The following is a 19,364-nucleotide window of genomic DNA, read 5'->3' as shown; positions in this document are numbered from 1 at the left end:
GAATCCCAACAATTTCATACCACTACTAACCTTTCCCCCAAAGATGAGTCACTAATAACCCTTAATTCTAATCACAAGTAAAACATGCTTCTTATTCTAACATGCAGATAGGTAACCCAAATAACAAATTATTCCACAACAAAAATTGAAAAATATTACCCAAAAGAAGAAATCATAAAATGCTAGGGGTAAGATATACCGGTGATCAAGGAGGTATCTGGGTCTGCCTCCTCAGCATGCATCACGAACACTCTCCCTGTAGTGTTCTTCTTCCTCGGGCAATTGGCCATCTGGTGCCCTGGCTCTTTACAATGAAAACAGATGCCTGCTCCTAGAAGACATGGTCCCGGATGCATCTTCTGGCACTTCGGGCAAGTAGGATGCCCTCCAGTATTAGGGGCCCCGCCCCTAGGCTGCTGTCTCTGCTGCTCTGGCTTCTGCTGGTTCGGGCCCTTAGACGGCCCAGTAAACTGCTTCTTCGCAGGAGGCTGCGAAGATGGTCGCTGAAACCCAGACTGAAACTGCCTCTTACTCTGTTGTTCCCTCTGAATCTCTCTCCTACCTTCTTCAGAACGCAAAGCTCTACTGACTGCAGCCTCATAAGTAGGGACGTCCGACATGCGAACGTCATGCTTGATTTCTGCCCTGAGCCCCTCAATAAACTGTCTCATCTTCTTAGGTGCACTCCCAGCAATCAACGGCACAAGGTGACAGCCCCTCTCGAACTGTCGGATGTACTCCACAACGGTCTTGTCCCCTTGTCGGAGACTCATGAACTCTCGGATCATGCGGCTGCGCACGTCCTCAGTGAAATACTTGGAGTAAAACATCCTCCGGAAGTCTGCCCATAGCATAGTATTCAGATTCACTCCTCGTGATGCACTCTCCCACCATAAGTCTGCATCACCCTTCAGCATGTACACTGCGCACCTCACATTGTCCGCATCAGTCAACCCCATATAAGCAAAGATTCTCTCCAAATAACGGATCCACCCCTCAGCAACGAGTGGATCTGTGGCACCTGTGAACTCCTTCGGTCCCTTCTTCTGGAACCTCTCAGCCACGTCCTCATCATGGGAAAGTCTCGGACGCGCCGCCTGCTGCTCCAACAGAGCAGTAATCCCAGCCATCATGTTTGCATTGGCTTGCTCCAATGCTGAAAGAGGGTTCTGCGGAGGTGGGGATCCTTCACGCCTGTTAACTGGTCTCGGAGGCATTCTGCACCACCACATATTTCTTTACGTAAATCGCCATGCATAACAAAGTACTTAAAAAAATTTTCTGCTAACATAAATACTTAAGTCTTAAACATGCTACTACTAAATCAGACTAAAAGCAATTAAAACTTACAGACCGATAGCGTGGATTTCTGAGCTCGCATAGCAGTGATGACCCCACCAAGAACCTGTCTCTGATACCAATTGAAACGACCAAATTTTCTAAAATAATATATGCGGAATTTTTTTTTAATCCTAAGTAAAATAAATGTACATACATGCCCATACATATATGCACAACAATAAACAGATTTAAAAAAATAACTTAAATAAAATGCAACATTTCATACTTAAATATCTGTGTCAAACTTAAATAAAATACTATCAAAACAATTAACTTAAAAGTTGCATGCAATAAAATTACTTAATAAAAATAGTATTAAAATTCGCCACTGAAAATACTTAAAAAAAATAAATAAATAACAGAGTTTAAAATTCCTAAAAATATTCATAATGACTCAGACGACGGCCGCGGGGGATCACTGCCTGTCTGCTCATACGTCCTCGCCGCCGGTAGGTACTACATCTTCCTCTACGTACTCACCTGCACCATATAAGTGTAGTGAGCCTAGAGGCCCAACATGCTAACATAACAAGGATTTAAAATAATTTAAATCACTGAAGTACTAATACATAACATATACATGAATGGGCATGCTTAAAAATCATGAATCATAACTTAAAATCTTGCTTAAACTTGATCTTAAATATAATCATATAATACATACATAAACATTGTTGAGCATAATATTTTTCTAACATCGCATGGTCATATACATAGTGTAACCTTAAACTTAAATGATTCGACTGATCAGTCTCTTAAAACCAACGTACGCGACGGTGACGAATCACCTCTTGCTGGTAGTAAACTACGCTTAAATTGACAGTAAACTTCCCTTAACATGTGGGGGCTTGTCCTCCTTAAATTGTCACACTACTTCAACTTCCAACATAAAATTATTTTCTTGCTCAACCTTAAACATTAAATCATGCCATAAAATTATTTCATGAATGCATGTACTTAAATAAAAATGTGTGTCCCTCATATATATTTAATTTAATTTTTATACTAACATATATATACTAAAATAACTTTCATGCATAAAATAATTAAATATATAATTAGGACACATGCAATTTCTCATGGTTTGTACTGAACTGCTGGCTCTAACACTCAAGCCCATTTTCTTAAATTCTGGCCCATTAACATACTTAAGCCCATTAACACATTTCTAAGCCCAATAAGTCAATTATAGCCCATTAGCACATACTTGGCCCAATAACAACTTAATCTGGCCCAATGGGCCCAAAAGCCCAAAGATTGGCCCAATAACTTCCATGGGCTCCCAAGCCCATAAAAATTATCGAGCTAACTTAATTTAATTTAATTAAGCCCAATAACAATTAAATTCAACCCAAATAATTAAATGAAACCCATTTAAATTTTTGGATTTAATTAGGACCATTTAACACTTAATTAAACTTAAAACTTAAAAATAAAAATACCCAAGCCCGACTCACTTAACCCGGACCCGGACCCAACTAACATAACCCATGACTATCTAGACCCGACCCGGACCCACTCTAAACCCTAAACCCGATCCCCCCTCTTGTATGGCCCTCGGCCGCGAGCAGCAGCCACTCCATGGCTGCTGCCGGCCTGCTCCGGCCTCCCCTGGCCGGAGCTCCACCGCCCAGACATTGCCCACGTTTGGACGGTCCTAACCTGACCACAACCCCAGCCCCATGCAGCCCCAGCCATCATGCTGAATGCCCCTTCCTCTGAACCCTAAACTGTGCACACATGAGACCCGATCCTGCAACAGCCCTTACCTTGGCTCATTTGGCTTGAACCACTCGAGCCACTCGAGTCCAGACCACCCTCACACAGTCTAGGAACCCTTGGCCAGCAGCTGGACGCACTCATGGCAATTAAACGTGAGCATGATTCAACAAATACATGAGCAAGGCGCATACATCCAACCAAATCTCGATTTTTCTAAAAAATTATTGAATAAAACTGATGCTTACACACACACACGCATAAACACTGATATGGCACAATAAAAATGAAAAGAAACATGCCTAGCACCGAAGATTGAAGAGAAGTAGGCGTAGATGACGATTCCGGGACAACGAGACGATGATCAACCACCTTGAAAGCTTAAACTCGATCTCCTATGGAGTTTTCTGGCTGGCACGATGAAGGAGGTGAAGAACAAGGGAGGGGGTGGCGGCTGAAGGCTTGAAGACGTGGGTTTGGGTAGATTTAGGGTGTAATTTAATTAAAACAAGGTTTTGGATAATTAAAATATTAATAAGGGTTTTAAATATAAAATATATAACTTAAAAACTCTAAATAATAGGTAAAAATATGATAACTAATTTAAAATCCCGAAATATAAATTTTAGAGAATTTTAAAGGTAATTAAAAGTCAATATTTTGGGCTAACTTTGGATAAAAAGGACTCCTAAAATTATATAAAATCAAATACTGAAAATTTTGAGGAAATAAAACTCAAAATAATATTTTTGGGCTCTAAAAAGACTCATAAAAATAATTTGGGTAGAAAGTTGTCATCTCGTCCGTCCACGGTCCCGTCTACGCGATAAAATAACTAAATTTCCATAAATCATGAAAAATCTCTAATTATGGGTTAAATGCTTAAAAATAACTTAAAACATGCACGAATAAATTCACATAATTATTTAACCCATAATCTAAAATTCTAAATAAATAAAATCCCTAATTATGTATGCGAATTTACGTACTAAAAATACTGGGTGCTACATATTTACTATAAGGAGCCAGAGCTATACCTTTGTCCATCGTCAGTCCGCTGATATCGAATGCCCCAGAGCTTGGGCACAGCCTTGCTACGACCCATGGACACCTCGCCAAAGCTCCGCTGCTTAGCCACTACTACGGACACTGTCCGTTAACTATAAAAATACTACTACCTACTCGAACTCTTAAATAAAGAGTCCCGAAGCCCTTAAAATAGAGCCATTACAGGAGAGGAGAGGTTTTTGAGCGATTTTCAAATGAGCCTCTCGACCCCTATTTATAGAACACGATCGAACGCTCCGATCTGCGCATGCATGCCACGTTCCAGTCGGTCCACATCGGACGCTCCGATCTCATGCATTCAGCTACGTGTTCAAGTCTTATTGCCACGTACATGGCACTACGATCGGAGGCTCCGATCCCGGTTCGGACGCTCCGATCGTCCCTGTAGCTTCCAAACTCCTTCGTTGGCTCCGATCCTGTTCGAATCCTCCAAACTCAGTTCGGATCCTCCGAACTTCTCGAGCCCAATTAAGCCCATTTCCTACTTTTGGATGTTATGGGCCCGATTTCTTGGTCCGTTTAATCATATATAAAAATCTCTTAACCATGGTTTATGTAAGACCCGAAAATATTAAATTATTAATTATGGGATTTGAGAATTAAATTCCATATTATGGGCTAATATTGATTTGAGAAGTTATGGACATGATAGATTTAATTTCCGAGCCGAAAATATTTAATTTGAGAATTTACGGATTTTGAGAATTAAATTCCGATAATTCTTAAATTAAAAGAATAAATATTCAATTTGAATATTTATGGGATTTAAGATTAAATTCCATGTTTCGGGAATTAAAGAAGATTAATTTTGAAGATGAAACCCGATCAGGGACTGATTTGCAAATATCAAAGTTTGAAGGGCTAAAGTGCAAAAGTCCAGGATTATTTAATTAATCCGAATTTATTTAATTTTAATTCGAGTATATTTAATTTGGGAATATTTAGAGTTTTGATTTTAATTCTAATATTCTTAAATTATTTTGGATTGAAATTGAATTAAAAATAAGGCCGAGGACTGAATTGCAATTAATGAAGACTTGAGGGACTAAATTGCAATTTATTCAATACATATCTGATTTTAATTTGATTATCAGCTTGCAACGTGTATCTTGGACATGAATTCAGAAAAGTGAAGAAATGAACAGAGGAGCCGAAGCTTTTCCCTTTTCCTTTGAATTCGATTTGTTTAAATCGCCGTAACTTTTGATCCGCTCGTCCGATTTTAATTCCGAAAGATGTTCTGGAATCCTTGAAACGAGGCCTTAAATTTGATGTAAGTTTCATATTGTTTTGGCATGGTTTAAGAATCGGAATTTGGCAGAGATCAGTACTTTTGTTATAGATGCATGTTCTTTAACTTGTACGTGCTTTGATATTGAGGATGAATTGAGAACTTGAGGTTATATGAATTGATGAATATTTCAGCATGTTTTTGGCTTGTTTATGGATGATTATATCTGCTGATATGAGGAGTATGAATGATATGAAGTGATTAGAAGTTGATAAGAAGTTAATAATGAATTAGATACCGAGTCGGTTTCCGATTTTCAATCACTACGCCCCCGGTTGATGTTTTGACATCGTTTTGATAGCCTATAACTGAGTTGAGATAGTTGTTTAGATGTTATGAATGTTATGGCATTTTTATTTCTCGATTTCAGTTGAGTTTCGAAGGCTAACGATTCATGACTCCGAGTTGTACCGAATAAGAAGAAGTTGAAGTTTGAAATGATGTTGATTGAATCTATATTGATGATTTTGATTCAATTCTGAAATGATTGAATAGAATGAAGTTTGATATGCATGTTTTGATGATATGTTTTAGAGTTTAATAGGAGACTATTGACTCAAGAACCTCAAAAACCGAAGAAGAAGTGATCAAGATTGAAGTGAATTTGATTGAAAATTGATTTATGTTTGAATGATCAGATTTTTGTAGGAGTTGTGGTACTTCCTATCCAGATGTGGAACATGACAAACTCGAGAATGAAAGGTATAAGATGACATCGAGAGTCAGGGATTCGATACTTGAGAATGATGATTCTTGAGTTATCCCGAACAAATCACATACTTGTTTAAATACTTGTTCTTGAGGTAGAACTTATGTTATTGTCGATCCATCACAGGTAGTGGATCTTTATTGCTTTTGATATGATTGTATATTGAATTGATTCTATGCCAAGGTTGCGGTTAACCTTATTTTCTAGCCCGGAATGGCTACGATAGATGGATATCCATGTCAAGATCGGTTACGAATCTTGATGGAAATGAAGTGATAAGAATCAATTCTTGAGATAAGCGCGCTATATAAATTGAAGTCTTGATTTGAAGTTTGAGTTGATATATGCGTTATTTTAACTCTATTCTTGAATTGACATGTTTAGAGTTGATATGAATTTTATTTAACGCATTTATATGTCGATTATACTGAGAATGATTTCTCACCGGAGTTTATCCGGCTGTTGTCTTGTTTTGTATGTGTGCATGACAACAGAGAGGGCAGGAGCTGATCAACGACGTTATTGACAGCTAGGAGAGAGAGTCTAGCACGTGAGGACTCGGGTTGTAGATGAAATCTTGAGATCTAGAAGCATCAAACCTTAGAACTTGTTGGTTTTGAAATACATGTATGAACTTGAGATAGTTTATGTCGTTTATCGTTATTTAGAGACTTGTTCGATGTAACAAATGCATGTATAGATGCTTGAGATCTTGTTTATGTTTATATGCATGATTTGGATCTTATATATCATGTTTTAGACTTGAGTTGGATGGATTGAAAGGATCAAGTTGTTGACAAAAGATCAGAGCAGATTTTTCTGCCCAGGATTCGCCCGAGCGGCAGAAAATTACAGCCCGGGTGCACCCAGGGCTCAGCCTACTGTTTTGGAAAAAAACAGGGGCGCCCGGGCGACTGTTTTTAACCGCCCAAGCGCAAACCCCCTTTGAAAAAAAAAATAAAATTTGTTTGATCCTTATTATTTCCTTATTAGATTAATGATGCTTATTCATTAATTGCTCCTTAAGATTTGAGATTAGCAACCCGAGGTCCCCACAACAGGTGGTATCAGAGCGTAGGTTCTTGCTACAACTTAAATTGTAATTCACCCAAGTGTAGGTTGTCTGCAAGTAATATACTCGTGAGTACGAGATCGATCCACGGAGAGGATGTTGTAAGTTTAATTTTAGCAATAATATATTATAGATAAAAATATTATTATAAAACTTCAAATACACAAATTATAAAATTGTCAAGGTTTCAAAGGTTCATTGTTGGTTTATTTAAGATTGTTTAATAAAAATAAATAAAAGAAACTAAAATAAGAATAAACATAAAAGAACAATGAAATATTTAAACAAGTATATCATATAATATAGTTCCCACTATATTAATATCAGTCGATATTTAATACATGGTACCCATAATATATATATAAATGCATAAATATAAATTGACATAAAAGTAAATGTTAGATCAAATCACAATATTTCATTTAGAACAACCGGCAGAGCCACGCTATCGTCAAAATAAAATATATGACTTTATGTTAGATGCGATAAAGTAAATGTTAGTTGCGGAAAAGTAAATGTTATATGCGAGAAAGTAAATGTTAGTTGCGGAAAAGTAAATGTTAGTTGCGATAAAGTAAAAGTTAGATGCGAGAAAGTAAATGTTAGTTCAAATCACAATATATTATTTAGAACAACCGACAGTGTCACGCTATCGTCTAAATAATATATATGACTTTATTACAAATAGATACATATATTTATAGTATATAATTATTGTAGTATTTATTGTATCATATTTGACAACAAATCAAGGTAACCACATTCAAGGTACCAAGCATTTGATGTAAATAGATAACAACAAATCATCCAAAATTATACCTACAAATAAAGATCAATTAGTAAAAATAAAAATAGAAAAGAAAAGAATATACAAAATATAAACAATCTTACTTGACCAACAATGAAACCTTTTCACCTTGACATAAATATATTTAGCTTTCCATTAACATGAAACTCAAGAATAAAGATAAAAGAAATTTCATACTTGAACTTGAGAAACTTGCACACTCAAACTTTTATTCTCACACACACAATATTTATTTTACAAATGAAGAATTCTCTACACTCTTGCATACTACAAAGCTTATACAACACATCTATTTATAGGCCAAATGAGAGCAAGAGTCCAAGGCTCATTAAATGTGAAATAGTAAAGTTGGTGGGTGCTTGTCTCCTTGAATGTCAATACCATGACCCAACTTTAATTGGCATGTTTGATGCCTTAGACCACCGATTCAGCCTTTCTTTTCAACATAGAACACGTAGGATATTTTGTGTAGATGTGTTTGGACAACTCATTCACCCCTTTTGGATAAAATATGAAATACTTATGATATTTTTACTCCAAGCTGGTCATAGTAAAAGTAAATCTATCTCCATTTTGATGTTTGATTATTTTGATCATCTTAATGAAGTTTTTGGAATTTCTTGTCTTCTACAAAGTTGAAGATGCCTCTTTTGTGATTCTACAGGTTTTGAGGTTACTCCATTATGACCTCTGTAGCTTGAGTAATTTTATTTTTACCAAACCTGCGCAAACCGTAAAATACAACATTTTAGTAAAACATTTAAATATAAACACATAACACTAAAATAATACAACTTCATAATTTTAATTAAACTTAAAATTTAAAACACACTTTTTAACATATAAATAATTACAAATTTTAAGTTTCATCACACCCCCAAACCGGCTAATTACTAGTCCCTTAGTAATAAAATATCATAAAATATCATAAAATCACAAGTTAGATTTTTATTCCTTAATATATATATTCAAATTTGCAAACTTTGAAATTTTAAAAACACACTTGTGAGGAGATCATATGTTTATTTATAAATCTCATTATCAACCAATATATTAATATGTAATTGGATGGGCTATACATATATATTTCACACAATATCAAAATATTAAATATATATAAATTTTTTTACATAAATATTTCTAAAAACTTTGAGAATAATATAATTAAAAGGATAATAGAAATCATTTTCATAACATGTATATCATCAGGAATATTAATGTAAAAGTCTCAACTCCATATTCTCTCGGGTTAAAGTATTTCATATATAGCTGTTTTTCACTCATGGAGTTGGAAGAAAATTATACACTCTTTGAAAATGGCTAGTAAAGCAGACAATCAAATAACCTAATATTGAAAATAAGATAGGATGATTTACAAAGAATAAACCCATTTTTTTTTTGTTTTGTTTTTTTTTTGTTTTTTTGTTTTTTTGCTTGGCTGCAAAATTGTTTTTACATAATCAAATACCTCCAATAAACTTTGAAAATGTAACATTTTTTTTCAAAGTTTATTTATTTTTTTTATTTTTTATGAGGTAAATCTATTACATTAATAATTATAGTAGAGATATTAATACTCTACATCTTTACAATCAAACTTCAAACAACTTTGCAGCCAATTTTCATTTTTCTTTTTTTTTTCTTTTTTTTTTTCAAAATGGGTTTAATCTAGTAATCAACCATTTCTTAATAATCAATAAAAGCTTATAAGTTGTTTTCTCAATTCTTACCCCTCACTCACAAAATTTATGTGAGTAACTATTGAACTTTTACAAATTAATTCCCTCAATTATACATGTTATTATTTATTCAATCAATATCACTTTAATTATATACTCATAAAAGTTTTATAAAATATGTATTTGAAAACACACAATTATATATTATTTATAACTTATATCCCATCAATTATATATTTTCTATTAAATTGATAAAAAGAAGAATAAATAAACATCTATACAAAAATACTTCATTTTCTTAGTAGTTTGCAATTTAAATATATACGGAATATTAAAATCTAATCTATTGTGATAAGATGATAAATAAAAACTAATGCGTGTCAGGAGTTTTTGACTCCTTACTCTGCCATTGAAAAAGAAAAATAAATATTATTATAGAAATATATTTTTTTAAAAATTTTAAATTTTTTTTTTTTTTTTTTTTAAGAAAAATAAAGAGTACATGATGAAAGAAATATCACCTGGAATTATTGAAGATGAGGAACAAACACAAACCATTTCATGACATGTTGAATCAATGATCCAGTTTTCTTTTCTTACTGGTTGGTTGAGACCAATTGATCTTTGTTATAGCTGAATCAGGTTGATGAACAAAAGCTTGGAGATCATCAATTAATTGGTCTTCATTCAAAGCAGAGATGAGCATCCTTCGTGAATTTTCTGAAATAAAATTTTGTTCCACGGCTACATCGAGAAAAGTCAACAAACCATCATAATAGTTATTGATATTCAACAAGCCAACAGGTTTATTATGGATATTAAGTTGTGCCCAAGAAACAACATGAAAAATTTCTTCTAAAGTACCAAAACCACCAGGCAAGGCAATAAAAGCATCAGAATTTTCTATCATTTTAGTTATTCTCTCGTACATTGATGAAACTTTCAACTCTTCCCCAACCGTAACACCTGTAATATTTCCTTCAGCTAAAGCTGTAGGAATAATACCCAAAACCTGACTACCTCCAAGATGAGCTGCTGTTGAAATAGATCCCATTAACCCAATATTGCCTCCTCCGTAAACCAAGTGAATTTTTCTCTCTGCTAAATTTTTTCCAAGATTAATTGCTGCATCAACAAATATTTCATTCTTTCCAGTATTAGAACCACAAAAGACACAAATATTTTTCAATTTTTGTGAAGAAGATCCTGTCATGTTTTTTTCTTTTCTTTTAAAAAATATAGAGAGAGTTGAGTGATTTTATAAGGAAAACAAGGAATAAGACAGAAATAGGAATACAGATGTGAACAAAATGATGAAAATAGTAAAAAAAAATAATATATAATAATAACATGCATGCGTATAAACAGTGATGTGATTGTGGCTCACAGTGTTCCTTCAATATTTATGAGTCGAGGGTTGGCTTACCATCCAATTTTCTTATAAATTGGCAAATAGGGTCTTTTTTAGTCAGATTCCCAAGACCATCACCATGACGCTGCGCTTGGAATAGTTTCCATAAACGGAGAAGTTGACCTTGTACATCTCCACTAGAATGCGTCTCAAGAGTCAATGAGATATCATCCAATGACTCTTTACTCAGCCCATTCTTAATGAAATCAATTTTATCTTCTCTATTTGTGGAAACATATCCCAAAGATCTGCATTGTCTATTACAAGTCCATCTGGCACAATTATGACAAACATCTAACCTTTTAGCCCTTCTTTTCTTCGCATAGGTACTTTTTCCTAGTCCAGACATATTTCGAACAAGTAAGAATTTTGGAACTTCACCACCTAATCGAACCTTGGCTTCAATTATAAGACGAATATCCTCCGGGATTCCTTTTTGCATAAGCATTCTCAATCTTTCACATCTGCCTTCATAAATCATTCTCAGAACTTTTTTAGAAACAGATGGAAAATATTTACCAAGTTTTTTGATAGCTTCATCCATAATATATATTTATATATATATATATTCAATTATTTTGGAAAATTGAAATAAAACCGACTGAAAGTAGTCACGGAGTACCGTTATCCGCCACTTAACCGGGAAGTGAACTCAATTCTGCAAAAATAAAATAAAAATATAAGTAACAATTAAGTTGGATCATATAAAGGCATAAACTCTTCATTAAGAACTTCATTTTCTATAAACGGTTTAAGTCTTTGCCCATTAACTTTAAATACATTATTATTTTTAGGATTTTCAACATCAACAGCACCATGAGGATAGACAAATTTAACAATAAATGGTCCAGACCATCGCGATCTAAGTTTTCCTGGAAACAAATGCAAGCGAGAATTATAAAGTAAAACTTTTTGTCCGATTTCAAAAGATTTTCTCATAATATTTTTATCATGAAATGCTTTTGTTTTATCTTTATAAATCTTTGCATTTTCATATGCATCATTTCTTAATTCTTCTAGTTCATTTAATTGCAATTTTCTTGATTTAGATGCATCATATAAATTAGTATTAAACGCTTTAATTGCCCAATAAGCTTTATGTTCAATTTCAACAGGTAAATGACAATGCTTTCCAAAAACTAATCTATATGGTGACATCCCCAATGATGTTTTAAATGCAGTTCTATATGCCCATAATGCATCACTTAATCTTAAAGACCAATCTTTTCGATTTGGATTGACTGTTTTTTCCAAAATTTGTTTTATTTCTTTATTTGCAAGTTCAACCTGACCATTCGTTTGAGGGTGATATGGAGTAGAAACTTTATGTGTAATACCATATTTTCTTAACAACGAAGAAAATGATTTATTTATAAAATGACTTCCCCCATCACTTATTATAGCTCTAGGTATTCCAAATCGACTAAAAATATTTTCTTTCAAAAATTTTATCACAACTTTATGATCATTAGTTCTACATGCAATTGCTTCAATCCATTTTGAAACATAATCGACAGCTACTAAAATATAAGTGAATCCAAAAGATAATGAAAATGGACCCATAAAATCTATTCCCCAACTGTCAAATATTTCAATAATCATGATTGGATTTAAAGGCATCATGTTTCGTTTTGAAATTGAACCCATTTTCTGACAATTTTCACAAGATTTGCAAAATGAATGTGTATCTTTGAATAAAGAAGGCCAATAAAATCCACATTGAAAGATTTTTGCAGCTGTTTTCTTTGACGAAAAATGACCTCCACATGCCTCAGAATGACAAAATTTAATGACACTACTTACCTCATTGTCGGGTATGCATCGTCGAAAAATTTGATCAGGACAATACTTAAACAAATAAGGATCATCCCAATAAAATTTTTTGACCTCTTTCAAGAATTTATTTTTATCTTGTGAACTCCAATGAGAAGGCATTTTATTTGTCACAAGAAAATTTACAATATTAGCAAACCAAGGCATAGTAGTAGCATAAAATAGTTGATCATCCGGAAAATTTTCATTTATTGGTATTTCATTTTGAGATGATTCAGAAATTATTCTTGATAAATGATCGGCTACTACATTTTCTTTTCCTTTTTTTATCTTTTATTACAAGATCAAATTCTTGTAACAACAAAATCCATCTTATTAATCTCGGCTTAGCATCTTGTTTATTTGATAAATATTTTATGGCAGAATGATCAGTGTAAACAATATTAGTAGAACCAATTAAATAGGATCGAAATTTATCTAATGCAAACACTACTGAAAGTAATTCTTTTTCAGTTGTTGAATAATTGATTTGAGCACTATTTAAGGTTCTACTTGCATAATAGATCACATAAGGTTTACCTTCTTTTCTTTGTCCTAACACGGCTCCTACAGCATAATCACTTGCATCACACATTAATTCAAATGGTAAAGACCAATCAGGAGGTTGTAAAATAGGTGATGTAGTTAAAAGATTAATTATTTTTTTAAAAGCAGTTTCACATTCTTGAGTCCATTCAAATTGTGCATCTTTTGTTAAAAGATTTGAAATTGGTTTCGATATTATGCTAAAATTTTTTATAAATCTTCTATAAAATCCCGCATGACCCAAAAATGATCGAATTTCTTTGATCGTGTTTGGTGATGGTAGATTAGCAATAACATCAACCTTAGCTTTATCAACTTCAATTCCTTTTTCAGATATGACATGCCCTAACACAATTTCGGATTTAACCATGTAGTGACATTTTTCCCAATTTAAAACAAGATTTTTTTCTTCACATCTTTTTAAAACTTCTTCCAAATTTTTAAGACAGTTTTCAAATGAGTTTCCAAAAACAGTTATATCATCCATAAAAACTTCCACAAATTCTTCAATCATGTCACTAAAAATACTTAGCATGCATCTTTGAAAAGTAGCCGTGGCATTACATAAACCAAATGACATTCTTTTAAAAGCAAAAGTTCCGAACGGACAAGTGAAAGTAGTTTTTTCTTGATCTTCTAATGATATTGGTATTTGATAATACCCCGAATACCCATCAAGAAAACAATAATAAGGATTACCTGCCACTTTCTCTAAAATTTGATCTAAAAATGGTAACGGAAAGTGATCTTTTCTAGTTGCATCATTTAATTTTCTATAATCAATGCACATACGCCAACTAGATGGAATCCTAGCTTGTAATAATTCTCCCTTTTCATTTTTTATAACAGTGATGCCTGATTTTTTTGGTACTACTTGTGTTGGACTTACCCATTTACTATCCGAGATTGGATAAATAATTCCGGCATCTAATAGTTTTAAAACTTCATTTTTAACAACTTCTTTCATGTGTGGATTTAATCTTCTTTGTGGTTGTTGATATGTTTTAGCATTTTCTTCCAAATGAATTCTATGTGTGCAGATTAAAGGATTTATACCTTTTATATCTTGCAAAGTCCATCCAATTGCATTTTTGTGTTTTTTAAGTAGTGTTATTAAATCTTCTTCTTGTTTTGGTAAGAGGGTAGAAGATATTACAATAGGATATGTTTGATTTTCACCAAGAAAAGCATATTTTAGTTCTATTGGCAAGGGTTTTAATTCAAGTTTTGGATGATCATTTTCTTTTACTTCTTCAAGTTCATTAATTTCTTCAAATAACTTTGATTTAAAAACATTTTTTGAATCAAAACTTTCCACTAAACAAACTTCAGATTGTTGATTTAAGTTTTCTTGGTGTATATTTTCTTCCACAATTGTTTCTATTGCATTATCATCTTCATCTTCATTAATACTTGGTTGTTTACATAAATTGAACACATTAAGTTCTAAAGTCATATTTCCAAAAGACAATTTCATTATTCCATTTCGACAATTAATTAAAGCATTTGAAGTTGCTAGAAATGGACGTCCCAATATTACTGGAATTTCGTTATGTACTTCTATTGGTTGTGTATCCAAGACAATAAAATCCACAGGATATATGAATTTATCGACTTGAACTAACACATCTTCTACGATACCTCTAGGTATTTTAATTGACCTATCGGCTAGTAAAAGAGTAACAGATGTAGGTTTTAAATCTCCCAACTTAAGCTTTTCATAAACTGAATAAGGAATTAAATTCACACTTGCTCCCAAATCTAACAAAGCTTTTTTAATTTTATTTTTTCCAATAATACATGAAATTGTTGGACAACCGGGATCTTTATATTTCAAGGTAGAATTATTTTGAATAATAGAACTTACTTGCTCCGTTAAGAATGCTTTCTTCTTTACATGCAATTGTCTTTTTACAGTACATAAATCTTTTAAAAACTTTGCATAAGAAGGCACTTGTTTAATAGCATCTAATAATGGAATATTTATTTTTACTTGTTTAAAAACTTCATAAATATCAGAATCATTTTTTTGTTTTTTATTATTAACTAATGCATGAGGGAAAGGAACATGTTTATTTGACTCACATATTATTTCAGATAATTTATCATCAACTTTCTTAATCTTAGGACTCAAAGTATCATCTTTCTCGAAAGTATCAAGATTTTCATCCTTACTCTTTGAGTTTGACTGATCTTTGTTTTCATCACTATATGGATCATTAACTATTTTACCACTTCTAAGAGTAATAACAGATTTTACTTGATCAAATTTTTCTTGATTTTGATTTTTAGGATTAGGTTGTGGTTGAGATGAAAATTTTCCTTTTTCCTGAATATTAAGTGCAGATGCAAATTTTGCAAGAGTTTCTTTCAAATCATTCATAGATTGAATGTTTTGAATATTGATAGACTCTTGCTTTTGAATGTATGCATGAATTTCATCTTCAAAATTTTTTCTTGGAGGTGGGATATAAGGAGCATAACCTTGATGATTTTGGTTATTTTGAAAAGGTTGTTGTAAAGGTTGTGCATTATTATCATTCCTCCAACTAAAATTGGGATGATTTCTCCAACCAGGATTGTATGTTTGTGAAAAAGGATCTAATGTTGGTTTTTTAAAATTGTTAACATAATTGGCTTGTTCATGGAGACATTCTTTAAATGAAGGCAAAGTAGGACAATTTTTTGTAAGATGATCATGTGTGTCACATATATGACAAACAATTTCTTGAACACTTTTTAATTGATCACTCTTTTTCATTTCTAATGACTCGATTTTTCTTGCTAAAGATGCAAGTTTAGCTTGAACATCTACATCATCTTTAAGATGATAAATACCACCCCCATTTGTTGAATTATTGGTTTTACTTGGTGGTTCAATTGAGCCTATATTATCCCAATTTTGAGCATTTTCTGCTAATGACTCCAAATATTCCATAGCTTCATTTGGGTTTTTATCTTCAAAAGTTCCATTACACATGAATTCTATCATTTGCCTATCTTTAGGTATTAAACCTTCATAAAAGTGAGAAACTATTCTCCATATTTCAAAACCATGATGTGGGCATGTATTAAGTAACTCTTTATATCTATCCCAACATTGATAAAATGTTTCCCCTTGTTTTTGAGAAAAAGTTGTAATTTGTCTTTTAAAAGAGTTTGTTCTATGGGAAGGAAAAAACTTTTTTAGAAATTGTTGTTGCATTTCTTCCCATGATCTTATTGAACTTGATCTCAAATTTTGCAACCATGTTTTAGCTTTATCTTTTAAGGAAAAAGGGAAAATCTTTAATCGAACAGTATCCATGCTACAATTTTGATCATTATAAGTGTTGCAAACCTCCTCAAATTCTCTTAAATGCAAATATGGATTTTCAGAATCTAAGCCATGAAAATTTGGTAAAAGTTGAATGACTTGTGGCTTAAAATTGAAATTAGATGCATCAGGAGGAAAAACTAAACAAGATGGTGTACTAGTTCTTATTGGATTCATATGGTGCCTAAGTGTTCTTGGTTGTTCATGTTCTTGATGATGATGATTATTATTATTATCATCTTGATTATTAGAATTATCGTCCATGTTTAAAATATTTTCAGTTACTCGAACAAGTCTACCACTTTGTTTACGACTCCAAACAATCATACAATAAAAAACAACATACTATTTACATAATAACAAAATTAAACTTAATTTATACCTCCCCGGCAACGGCGCCAAAAACTTGCTACAACTTAAATTGTAATTCACCCAAGTGTAGGTTGTCTGCAAGTAATATACTCGTGAGTACGAGATCGATCCACGGAGAGGATGTTGTAAGTTTAATTTTAGCAATAATATATTATAGATAAAAATATTATTATAAAACTTCAAATACACAAATTATAAAATTGTCAAGGTTTCAAAGGTTCATTGTTGGTTTATTTAAGATTGTTTAATAAAAATAAATAAAAGAAACTAAAATAAGAATAAACATAAAAGAACAATGAAATATTTAAACAAGTATATCATATAATATAGTTCCCACTATATTAATATCAGTCGATATTTAATACATGGTACCCATAATATATATATAAATGCATAAATATAAATTGACATAAAAGTAAATGTTAGATCAAATCACAATATTTCATTTAGAACAACCGGCAGAGCCACGCTATCGTCAAAATAAAATATATGACTTTATGTTAGATGCGATAAAGTAAATGTTAGTTGCGGAAAAGTAAATGTTATATGCGAGAAAGTAAATGTTAGTTGCGGAAAAGTAAATGTTAGTTGCGATAAAGTAAAAGTTAGATGCGAGAAAGTAAATGTTAGTTCAAATCACAATATATTATTTAGAACAACCGACAGTGTCACGCTATCGTCTAAATAATATATATGACTTTATTATAAATAGATACATATATTTATAGTATATAATTATTGTAGTATTTATTGTATCATATTTGACAACAAATCAAGGTAACCACATTCAAGGTACCAAGCATTTGATGTAAATAGATAACAACAAATCATCCAAAATTATACCTACAAATAAAGATCAATTAGTAAAAATAAAAATAGAAAAGAAAAGAATATACAAAATATAAACAATCTTACTTGACCAACAATGAAACCTTTTCACCTTGACATAAATATATTTAGCTTTCCATTAACATGAAACTCAAGAATAAAGATAAAAGAAATTTCATACTTGAACTTGAGAAACTTGCACACTCAAACTTTTATTCTCACACACACAATATTTATTTTACAAATGAAGAATTCTCTACACTCTTGCATACTACAAAGCTTATACAACACATCTATTTATAGGCCAAATGAGAGCAAGAGTCCAAGGCTCATTAAATGTGAAATAGTAAAGTTGGTGGGTGCTTGTCTCCTTGAATGTCAATACCATGACCCAACTTTAATTGGCATGTTTGATGCCTTAGACCACCGATTCAGCCTTTCTTTTCAACATAGAACACGTAGGATATTTTTTGTAGATGTGTTTGGACAACTCATTCACCCCTTTTGGATAAAATATGAAATACTTATGATATTTTTACTCCAAGCTGGTCATAGTAAAAGTAAATCTATCTCCATTTTGATGTTTGATTATTTTGATCATCTTAATGAAGTTTTTGGAATTTCTTGTCTTCTACAAAGTTGAAGATGCCTCTTTTGTGATTCTACAGGTTTTGAGGTTACTCCATTATGACCTCTGTAGCTTGAGTAATTTTATTTTTACCAAACCTGCGCAAACCGTAAAATACAACATTTTAGTAAAACATTTAAATATAAACACATAACACTAAAATAATACAACTTCATAATTTTAATTAAACTTAAAATTTAAAACACACTTTTTAACATATAATAATTACAAATTTTAAGTTTCATCAGTTCTGGACTGAGATAGAAGTTGAGCGGGGTAGAGTGAGTCACATGCATTTATAGTATTGCATGATTATGCAGTATTTGATTCGATGATTTAATAAATTGCATGTGTTCTTGATCTACTTTTGAAATTGAATTGAGTAATTTACTGATTGTAAATTTTTGAATTCTTATCGATGTTATTATAAGAATTTCCCCGGGTGATGTAAGCACCCAGAATAGAAGAGAACAGTGTTCTTTGGGTGACGTAAGCACCCCAAACTGACAGAGTTGTATGGCCAGACTGAACAGAATGGTATGACCAGATTGAACAGAACTGTATTATTGCTCAGCTGAATGAAGTATCTCTGATTGAACAAAACAGAATATCAGCGAATGAATAGAGGTATTGCAGGTAGAAGTTGTTCTGAAGACCTAATGTTCAGATATCTGAAAGATACCGATGAATGATGTATCAGATGGATTGTATACCAACTTCGAAACCTAGCAACCAACTGATAGAGTTTGACGAAGAAATTCTGA

The 19,364-nt window shown here is 32.4% G+C and overlaps 1 protein-coding gene and 1 non-coding gene across 2 annotated transcripts; one reads left to right on the top strand and one right to left on the bottom strand.

Moving 5' to 3' along the window:
• Positions 1-865: 865 nt before the first annotated feature.
• Positions 866-16,448, bottom strand: LOC140877599 (uncharacterized). The gene is made up of 7 exons (XM_073281133.1): positions 16,272-16,448; positions 15,996-16,057; positions 15,662-15,786; positions 14,806-15,025; positions 12,902-13,070; positions 12,386-12,868; positions 866-898 (listed from the first exon to the last, which is right to left on the bottom strand). The coding sequence occupies exons 1-7, from the start codon at positions 16,446-16,448 to the stop codon at positions 866-868; spliced, it is 1,269 nt and encodes a 422-aa protein (XP_073137234.1).
• Positions 16,449-16,506: 58 nt separating this feature from the next.
• LOC140885774 (small nucleolar RNA R71) lies at positions 16,507-16,617 on the top strand. The gene has a single exon (XR_012151190.1). It is a non-coding gene; the product is annotated as a small nucleolar RNA R71 (small nucleolar RNA).
• The last annotated feature ends 2,747 nt before the right edge of the window (positions 16,618-19,364 follow it).

Source organism: Henckelia pumila, chromosome 2 (genome assembly GCF_033568475.1).
Source record: "Henckelia pumila isolate YLH828 chromosome 2, ASM3356847v2, whole genome shotgun sequence".
Classification (NCBI taxonomy): Eukaryota; Viridiplantae; Streptophyta; class Magnoliopsida; order Lamiales; family Gesneriaceae; genus Henckelia; species Henckelia pumila.
This window is presented reverse-complemented; position numbering and strand designations above follow the sequence as displayed.